We start from the raw sequence: 10,839 nt of genomic DNA on the forward strand, positions 1-10,839 counted from the left end.
AGCGAGGGAGGCCCAGGAGTGGAAACCTGGAGGAAAGGGGTTTGAATGACCAGCGGGAAGGGAACTAGGAGAACAGGGGTGGGGATGCAGTGGCGGGGGGGAATGCACGGGCCACCAGGAACAAGGGGGAAAGGACCCAGGAGGTGGATGGGAAGAAAATGGTCAGTGGAGCAGAAAAAAAGAACAAGCAGAATGGAAAATGAGGGAAGATAAAGAGAAGCAAAATGAGACAGTGAGTCTCAAAGGAGGAGAGAAGAAAGGAACAGAGAGGGCAGTAAAACTAATATCAGTAATAAGGGACAGAAATGTGGAAAGGACAATGAAGGAACACAGAAGGAAGAACACAGACTTCTATCTGCTGAAATGTGGTGGTAATGCTTCGTGCGAATCAGCTGAAATACTATCTTGACCCTGGAAGGCTATTTACACCAGATTTTACTTAATAACGTATTCTGTACCACTTCAAGATCACTATCAAATCTAGAGACTTGTTTTTGATTCAGTGACACTTAAAAACCATAATAATAAAACCGGGCTTGGGTGAATCCCATGTACCATACCCTCAACCAGTCCTTTTCCTAAGAAATGTAAACTGGGCCAGGGCCATGATATTCCCAGTCACTATTACAGCAGATGGGTCTGAGTTGCTCGAGTTGCCACATAGCTTCTACCGAGTGGTACATTTATACATGGAACAGTTCAAAAAGCATAAAGTATGCAGATGAGGCTCTCTGTTTACAGAATGCCTATGTATTTTGTACTGCTTTTGAGCTAAAGCAGCACACCTGTAAGAGGCAAGAAACTGCTAGGAGGTCACAATCCCAAATTAATGGACAGATTCAAACTGTCGGAAAAGGTAGCCCAAGGATGGTAGAGAAATTTTCGTGCTTCAGGGTTACAGAATTTCACGGCTCCGATTCCCATCCCCTTAGCAGTTGACTTTTCCACAGACTAGTCTGTTGTGTTCCAAATGCACAGGCATTATATAGTAAATGTCAGCATGTACATTCCAAGTCGGTGAATTTCTCAGCACTGCACAGGGGCCTAAGCCACAACATGTCTCAAGTACTCCAGTTAAAAAGAAAAATTACTCAATATATGTTACATTCTAGGCACATGACTTATTAAGCAATAACCACCAGAACAGAGCAAGACTAGCTGCCTCTTAAAATTTGAGTGTTTGTTTCATTTATACTTTCTCAAGGCAATTAAGACCAGTTAAAGTCTTCACAAATTGCATTCATTTGTACTAGACAGACAATCAGAGCAAAGCACAAAAGAAGGCAGATCTTCATAAAGGGAAAATCAAACTGACAACTGAGAAACTATTCTAGAGAAAAATGTTGTCCAGGCCGATTAAGTTGGTTCTACCCCAGTGCTTAGAACAGTGCTTGACCCAGAGCAAGTGCTTGACGGATACAATAATAATACCAAAATGACATTTCTAAGTCTAAATCAGCACTGACTGAGCTAGGTTGGCTTTCATAAGTGGGCTCAACTCTTCATTTTTAAAGTGAACAATTCTTACTCAATGTCTCTTCAAGGTCAAGGGTGGGGCATAATTAAATTTGCATTCATTTGAAAGCTGTTAAAAACTGGCTTCACCTTAAAGTTTTTAAAACCTATTACTGGCCAGGGAAGGAAGACTTACCAATCTTTCAAGGTTAAAAAACTAGCACACTAAGCTCAAGCATAAATCTATATTGCTGAGTTTGATTTTATGCACAAAAATAAAATTATTTTCAGGAGCTAACATTGTTTAAAAAAAGTCAGGTAGAATTAAAACAAATTGCATTTTATCAGTCTGAAAGTCCTGATTTAAGTTGATGGGTACATGTAACTGTGGACAGGGAATGTGTTTGTTTATTGTGAAATTGTACTCTTCCAAACACTTAGTACAGTGCTCTGCACACAATAAGAGCTCAATAAATGTGATTGACTGACTACAGGATAAATTTCTTTGGTAGTTTTAAAGAATGTTCCAAAAATGTTAAGATAGTTTAATAAATTTAATCATTTGTCAAGCTACATGGTTTCCTAGCATTTTAAAGTCATAAATATCTGCTCCATCTTAACTCAAGTTTTAATTGGTATGCTATGCTCAGATTTTGTACATCATTAGTAATCAAATGTTAAATACAGTAATAAAAAGTGTCAACCCAGCATGCGCACTTCACTCCTCCACTGCCATCCTATCTTACCCCCCACCCCTCGCCCACATCCTGCCTCTATCCTGGAACTCTCGTTTTAAATAAAATTTAAAGGTATATACAGAAGTGCTGTGGGGTTGAGGATGGGGAGAATATCAAATGCCCAGAGGTCACAGATCTAAGTGTATATACGACATATATATATATATATATATGTATAAATGACCTGTATATATGTATATATGATTGTACATATTTATTACTCTTTTTATTTATTTTACTTGTACATATCTATTCTATTTATTTTATTTTGTTAATATGTTTGGTTTTGTTCTCTGTCTCCCCCTTCTAGACTGTGAGCCCACTGTTGGGTAGGGACCGTCTCTATATGTTGCCAACTTGTACTTCCCAAGCACTTAGTACAGTGCTCTGCACACAGTAAGCGCTCAATAAATACGATTGATTGATTGATACAGAAGGGCGAGGGAGCCAGGGAAAAGAGGGCATAAACAGGGAAGGCCTCTTAGAGGAGATGTGACCTTATTAATTCTTTGAAGGTGGGGAGAGTGGTGGTCTGGCGTATGTAGAGTGGGAGGGAGTTCCAGTGGGAAAGGTGTCAGCGGCGAGATATATGAGATTGGGGCACAGTGAGTAATCTAGTGCTAGAACAGCAGAGTGTGCAGGCTGGGCTGAGGGAGGGGTGAATAAAGGGTGCAAATCAGAGTGCAAGGGTGGTGCAGAAGGGTGTGGGAGAAGAGGAAATGAGGGTGTAGTTGGGGAAGGCCTCTTGGAGGAGATGCGTTTTTAACACACCTTTGAAGGTGGGGCAGAGTGGACGAGAGTTCCAGGATAGAGGCAGGATGTGGGAGAGGGGTGGGGGGTAAGATAGGATGGCAATGGAGGAGTGAAGTGCGCATGCTGGGCTGTACTAGGAATTCAGGGAGGTAAGGTGGGAGGGGGCAAGGTGAGATAAGTAGCATGGCTCTGTGGAAAGAGCCCGGGCTTTGGAGTCAGAGGTCACAGGTTCAAATCCCGGCTCTGCCAACTGTCAGCTGTGTGACTTTAGGCAAGTCACTTCACTTCTCTGGGCCTCAGTTCCCTCATCTGTAAAATGGGGATTAAGACTGTGAGCCCCCTGTGGGACAATCTGATCACCTTGTAACCTCCCCAGCGCTTAGAACAGTGCTTTGCACATAGTAAGTGCTTAATAAATACCATTATCATCATCATTATTATTATTACAGCCGATGGTAAGGCGTTTCTGTTGGAAGTGGAGGTGGATGGACAACAACTGCAGGTTCTTGAGGAGTGGGGAAACGTGGCCTGAACGTTTTGGTAGAAAAATGGCAGCGTGAAGTATGGACTGGAGTAGAGAGAGACAGAAGACATGGAGGTGAACTCCCTTATCTGATGGAAAAATGGCCCAGTCTCCCTCCCTCCCCATTAAAAGTGGGCAATCCAAAGACCGGATGGTTTTATTTCACTAAATAACCACCTTTACATTCCCAATGGTTATAGCTAATAAAAAGAATTTACCTTTGGGGAACTTCTATATAAAGTGGCTTTCCTAAATGGATTGAGTATTTACCCCTAGTAATTTGAATGGAATTAGAGGTACACATGAAGCTGAATCAGCAAGAGCAAAAGCATTCCAAATAAAGGGGGATGGGAGGGAGAGAAACACATTTATAAAACAAATAAGAAAGCAAACCATTTATAATTGCAACAAAAGTCCCCTAGAAAATTTCTAGAGTTAACTATTTTTCCAGGCCGAAAGGTTTGGCAGGAATTTCAGGTGGGAATCTGAAGATACCAGAACACCCCCTTATTTGGGGGCAGGATTATCTCCTTCAAAAAGCCCCACTGCTAGAGGATCGTGCTAGGATATCGCAAGGGGTCATATGTTATCCATAAGAGTCACAAGTTCCAACTTGGAGACAGGGTGACTGAATCACTATAGCAAACAACTGAATCATTGTAGCCAAACCAGTTGGGCGGCTGATGTTCAGTCAAATGGATGTGTACCGCAATTTAAATGGTGTCAACCGTCTGCTTCCCTTTAAGAGCTTGCCGAGAGCTCCTTAATGCCAAGCAGCTAACATCTAATCACAGCAACTCCCCTAGCTAAACCAAAAACCATAAGGAAGGGGAGGAAAAAAAAGGCCGAAATCATTCACCCCATTCTCTTCTCCCTTCCTTCAGAAAATAAAGCTCACAATGATGCAGGACGGAAAGGAAGAACCTCTGCTGAAGACGCTTGCCTTGTTCCCTGGAGCAGTTTCACCCCCAAATATTCCCCTCCGAGCCCTGGGATAAGGCCTGGCTTTGCTGGCTACTCGCCCACACTACTCAAATTCTCAGCGTGACGAGTGGCAGAGCCAAACTCACTTCCTGGCCAGAAGGTTCCTTCCCCTCCTTCCCTACTGTTCCTCGGGCTCCCCCCAAAAAGGGCACTGGGGGTGGGAGAGATTAGTAGACGGTTAACGTCCCTGTCTCCCCCTCTAGACTGTGCACTCGTTCTGGGCAATCCAGTTCAATTCGATCGTATTTATTGAGCGCTTACTGTGCGCAAAGCACTGGACTAAGCGCTTGGGAGGGTACAATTCCAATCAAGGAACGTGTCTGCCAACACTGTTGTCGGATACCCTCCCAAGCGCTTAGTCCAGTACTAGGTACATAGTCGGCGCTCAAGAAAACATCACCGATCGATGAAACTCAGTCCGCCGGCCCCGGCAGCAATACACCGAGTCCCCCCACAATGTGGGGGGGAGCGTGTGTGTGAAAGCTGTTAAAGGGGGACGGGGTGGGGGGCAGACGACCCCCATCCCTAAAGGGGGAGAGCGGAGGGAAGGGCAACGCCACCGCGCCCCGGATCCGTGAGTGTCCGGGGGAGGAAAAGTCCCTTCGTCGACCCCCTTGGCGGGGCCCGGGTGGGAAGGCCGGGGCTGCCCCCTCCTCCGAGTCTGAGTTTGGGCCGAGTAGGGGAGCCTCACCGCGATGACATTGACGAAGGTGGTCTTGCCCGAGTACTGCAGCCCCACCAGGGTCAGCTCCATCTCCTCCTTCCAGAAGAGCGAGCGGAACCAGTCCAGGAGCCGGGAGATAAGCGCCAGCATGGCGGCGGCGAGCGGGCGGCGGCGGCTCCTTCTTCGCACGAGCGGGAGCGATGGAGACCCCAAAGGCTCCTCCCAGCCCCCGGTAGCACACAGACGACGGCAACTGCGGCGGCGGCCAGAGCGAGGAAGCCAGCAACACGCTCATATGACTCGGTCGCCTCCTCCGCTTCTCCTATGACAAGAGTGCCCCGGGCTGGTCCGGCCCTGCCGGCCACGCCTCCTGCAGCGCCCCCTGCTGGGACAGCCAGGCCGTCCGCCGAGGCTCTGCGCCTGCGCCCTGAAGTCGTTTCCATCGGGCCCAGCCCGACGGGGCTGGCGGCCTCTGGCTTCCTTCGCGTGACGGTTCGGGTCAATCAGTCAATCAATCAATCAATCGTATTTATTGAGCGCTTACTGTGTGCAGAGCACTGTACTAAGCGCTTGGGAAGTACAGGTTGGCAACATATAGAGACAGTACCTACCCAACAGTGGGCTCACGGTCTAAAAGGGGGAGACAGAGAACAAAACCAAACATACTAACAAAATAAAATAGAATAGATATGTACAAGTAAAATAAATAAATAAATAGAGTAATAAATATGTACAAACATATATACATATATACAGGTGCTGTGGGGAAGGGAAGGAGGTAAGATGAGGGGGGTGGAGAGGGGGATGAGGGGGAGAGGAAGGAAGGGGCTCAGTCTGGGAAGGCCTCCTGGAGGAGGTGAGCTCTCAGTAGGGCCTTGAAGGGAGGAAGAGAGCTAACTTCGCGGATGGGCAGAGGGAGGGCATTCCAGGCCCGGGGGAGGACGTGGGCCGGGGGTCGATGGAGGGACAGGCGAGAACGAGGCACGGTGAGGAGATTAGCGGCAGAGGAGCGGAGGGTACGGGGTGGGCTGTAGAAGGAGAGAAGGGAGGTGAGGTAGGAGGGGGCGAGGTGATGGAGAGCCTTGAATCAGGTTGTCCCATGTAGGGCTCACAGTCTTAATCCCCATTTTACAGATGAGGTAACTGAGGCCCAGAGAAGTTAAGTGACTTGCCCAAAGTCACACAGCAGACAAGTGGTGGAGCCAGGATTAGAACCCATGACCTCTGACTCCCAAGCCTGGGCTCTTTCCACTGAGCCATGCTGCTTCTTATAATTCATTCATTCAATCGTATTTATTGAGCACTTACTGTGTGCAGAGCATTCATTCAATCATATTTATTGAGCGCTTACTGTGTGCAGAGCACTGTACTAAGCGCTTGGGAAGTACAAGTCGGCAACATATAGAGACGGTCCCTACCCAACAACGGGCTCACAGTCTAGAAGATTAATAATGAGAGCCCTGTGTGGGACAGGGACAGTTTTCAACCTGATTATTTTGTATCTACCCCAGCACTTAAAACAGTCCTTGACACGTTGTAAGTGCTTAAAAAATCCATTTCTTTGGCGCGGTGGGGCACGGTGCTTGGGACTGTCAGTACCTCATTAGCCTTTCAGTCCCACTAAAACTTATAGGCAAATTTCACCATCAGTGGAATCATCTTAGAATATTAAGGACCACTAGATAGAGTTACTATAGGTTGAGAAGCAGCATGGCCCAGTGGATAGAGCATGGGCCTGGGAGTCAGAAGGACCTGGGTTCTAATTACGCTCCACCACTTATCTGCTATTTTATTTTATTTTATTTTGTTAATATGTTTTGTTTTGTTCTCTGTCTCCCCCTTCTAGACTGTGAGCCCACTGTTGGGTAGGGACCATCTCTATATGTTGCCAACTTGTACTTCCCAAGTGCTTAGTACAGTGCTCTGCACACAGTAAGCGCTCAATAAATACGATTGATTGATTGATTGATTGTATATCCCCCAGCACGTAGAACAGTGTTTTGCACATAGTAAGTGCTTAACAAATACCATCATTATTATTACCATTAACTAGGAAGGAGAACAGTAATTGAATCCCCATTTTACAGATGAGGAAAGTGTGGCACGGAGAAATTAAGTGACTCGACCAAGGCCACACCGCACACAAGTGGCAGAGCTGGGATTAGAACCCAGGTCCTCTGGCTCCCAAGCCCAAACTCTTCCTACTTGACCATACTGCTTCTCAAATATTGTCTCTTGCATTGTTGCATTAATTGTTTGCAGCCCCTCACACTATTTTCACTTTAACCTCTTAGTCTCACGATTCTTTCAAAGCTCCAGTTAGAAAAAATGATTTGTGATTTAAGTGGACTAGGTTGAGCTATTCTGCAGTTTTCTTTCAATTTAGTAATAATTAAGGTACTTTCTAAGCGCTCACTGTGTACCAAGCTTTGTTTTAAACTTTGGGGTGGATGCAGGTTATTCAGGTTTGACAGTCAAAGGACCCTCTCAAAGGTCACCAATGACCTCCTTCTTGCCAAATCCAATGGCTCCTACTCCATCCTAATCCTCCTCGACCTCTCAGTTGCCTTTGACACTGTGGACCATCCCCTTCACCTCGATACATTATCCAACCTTGGCTTCACTTACTCCGTCCTCTCCTGGCTCTCCTCTTACCTCTCTGGCTGTTCATTCTCAGTCTCCTTCACGGGCTCCTCCTTCCCCTCCCATCCCATAACTGTAGGGGTCCCTCAAGGTTCAGTTCTCGATACCCTTCTATCCTCCACCTAAATTCACTCCCTTGGAGAACTCATTCGCTCCCACGGCTTCGACTATCATCTCGGTGATGATGGTGATGGCATTTAAGTGCTTACTATGTGCAAAGCACTGTTCAAAGAGCTTGGGAGGTTACAAGGTGATCAGGTTGTCCCAAGGGGGGCTCACAGTCTTCATCCCCATTTTACAGATGAGGTAACTGAGGCACAGAGAAGTTAAGTGACTTGCCCAAAGTCACACAGCTGACAATGGCGAAGCCAGGATTTGAACACTTGGCCTCTGACTACAAAGCCCGTGCTCTTTCCACTGAGCCACACTGCTTCTCTACGCAGATGACACCCAAATCTACATCTCATCTCTGTTCTCTTTCCCTCCCTCCAGACTCGCATCTCCTCCTGTCTTCAGGACACCTCTACTTGGATGTCCTCCCGCCATCTCAAACTCAACATGTCCAAGACAGAGCTCCTTATATTTCCTCCCAAACCCTGTCCTCTCCCGAACTTTCCCAACAGTATAGATGGCACAACCATCCTCCCTGTCTCACAAGCCCATAACCTTGGTGTCATCCTTGACTCCGCACTCTCATTCAACCCACATATCCAATTCATCACCAAATCCTGCCGGTCTCACCTTCACAACATCGCCAAGATCCACCTTTCTTCTCCATCCAAACCACTACCACATTAGTATCTACAGTGACAGGAAAGTCAGGGAGAGGACAGGGTTTGGGAGGGAAGATAAGGAGCTCAGTCTTGGACATGAGTTTTAGGTGGCAGGTGGACATCCAGGTGGAGATGTCCTGAAGGCAGGAGGAGATACGAGCTTGGAGGGAGGGAGAGAGAACAGGGGAGGAGATGTAGATTTAGGTGTCATCTGCGTAGAGATGATAGTTGAAGCCGTGGGAGTGAATGAGTTCACCAAGGGAGTGAATATAGATGGAGAAGAGAAGGGGACCGAGAACTGACCCTTGAGAAACCCCTACTTTCCCGTCACTGTGGATAGCACTAACATCCTTCGTGTCTCACAAGACTGCAACCTTAGTGTCATCCTTAACTCCAGTCTCTCATTCACCCCACACATCCAATCCGTCACCAAAACCTGCCATTCTCACCTTCACAACATTGCCAAGATCCGCCCTTTCCTCACCATCCAAACTGCCACTTTGTTGGTTCAATCTCTCATCCTATCCCGACTGGATTACTGCATGAGCCTCCTTTCTTATCTCCCATCCTCCTGTCTCTCCCCCCTTCAGTCTATACTTCACTCTGCTGCCTGGATTATCTTCCTACAGAAACGCTCTGGGCATGTCACTCCCCTCCTCAAAAATCTCCAATGGTTGCCTATCAAGCTTCACATGAAGCAAAAACTCCTCACTATTGGCTTCAAAACTCTCCATCACCTTGCCCCTTCCTACCTCACCTCCCTTCTCTCCTTCTACAGCCCAGCCTGCACACTCTGCTCCTCTGGCGCTAACCTCCTCACTGAGCCTTGTTCTTGCCTGTCCCGCCATCGACCCCTTGCCCACATCCTACCTCTGGCCTGGAATGCCCTCCCTCCCTACATCCACCAAACTAGCACACTTCCTCCCGTCAAAGCCCTATTGAGAGCTCACCTCCTCCAGGAGGCCTCCCCAGACTGAGGCTTCCCCTTTTCCTCTGCTTCTCCTTCCCTCCCCACCCCCAACTCCCTCCCTCTGCCCTTCCCCCCCTCCCCTCCCCACAGCACTTGTGTATATTTGTATATATTTATCACTCTATTTTATTAATGATGTGTATATATCTATAATTCCATTTATTTTGATGGTATTGACACCTGTCTACTTGTTTTATTTTGTTGTCTGTCTCCCCCTTCTAGACTGTGAGCCCATTGTTGGGTAGGGACTGTCTCTATCTGTTGCCAAATTGTACTTTTCAAGCGCTTAGTACATTGCTCTGCACACATTAAGCTCTCAATAAATACGATTGAATGAATGAATTAGTACAATCACTCATCCTAACACGACTGGATTACTACATCAGCCTCGTTTCTGACCTCCCAATCTCCTGCCTCTCCCCTCTCCAGTCCATACTTCACTCTGCTGCCCAGATTATCTTTATACAGAAACATTCAGGGCATCTCACCCTCCTCCTCCAAAATCTCCAGTGATTGCCCATCAACCTCCGTATCAAAGAAAAACTCCTCACTATTGGCTTTAAAGCTCTCCTCGCCTTGCTCCTTCCTACCTTCTACAGCCTTCCTACCTTCTACAGCCTTCCTACCTTCCACCTCCCTTCTCTCCTTCTACAGCCCAGCCCACACACTCCGCTCCTCTGGTGCTAACCTTCTCAACGTGCCTCGATCTCGCCTAAGGCTCATGACCGACCCCTAGCCCACATTCTACCTCTGGCCTGGAACGCCCTTCCTCCTCAAATCCTCCAGGAAATCACTCTTCCCCTCTTCAAAGCCCTACTGAAGGCGTTCCTCCTCCGAGAGCCTTCCCAGAATAAGCTCCGCTTTCCCTCGACTCGCTCCCTTTGCTCTTCCCCCCTCTCCCCACCCCACAGCACTTATGGATCTATGTATGTATGTATTTATCTATAATTCTATTTATTTATATTGATGCCTGTTTACTTGTATTGATGTCTGTCTCTCCCCCTCTAGACTGTGAGTCCATTGTGGGAAGGGATTATCTCTCTTTATTGCTGTATTGTACTTTCCAAGTGCTTAGTATGGTGCTCTGTGCACAGTAAGTGCTCAATAGATACAATTGAATGAATGAACACAGTCCCTATCCCACACTGGGACTCACACTCTTAATCCCCATTTTACAAATGAAGTTGCTGAGGCACTGAGAAGTTAAGTGATTTACCCAAGGTCACATAGCAGTTATGTGGTGGAGCTGGGATTAGAACCCAGGACCTTCTGACTCCCAGGCCCATGCTCTCTCCAGTAAGCCACTACAGTGCCTGAGGTTGTGCTTAAAGAGTGTC

General features: G+C 47.1%; 1 protein-coding gene across 1 annotated transcript in view; it reads right to left on the bottom strand.

Moving 5' to 3' along the window:
- ARL8B (ADP ribosylation factor like GTPase 8B) overlaps positions 1–5,418 on the bottom strand; it is a 49,446-nt gene extending 44,028 nt beyond the window's left edge. Inside the window, exon 1 of the mRNA XM_038771640.1 lies at positions 5,144–5,418. Coding sequence (XP_038627568.1) covers positions 5,144–5,266 — 123 coding nt within the window. The 5' untranslated portion in view covers positions 5,267–5,418. The remainder of the gene's footprint in view (positions 1–5,143) is intronic.
- Between the last annotated feature and the right edge of the window lie 5,421 nt (positions 5,419–10,839).

This window comes from Tachyglossus aculeatus, chromosome X1 (assembly GCF_015852505.1).
Source record: "Tachyglossus aculeatus isolate mTacAcu1 chromosome X1, mTacAcu1.pri, whole genome shotgun sequence".
Taxonomy (NCBI): domain Eukaryota; kingdom Metazoa; phylum Chordata; class Mammalia; order Monotremata; family Tachyglossidae; genus Tachyglossus; species Tachyglossus aculeatus.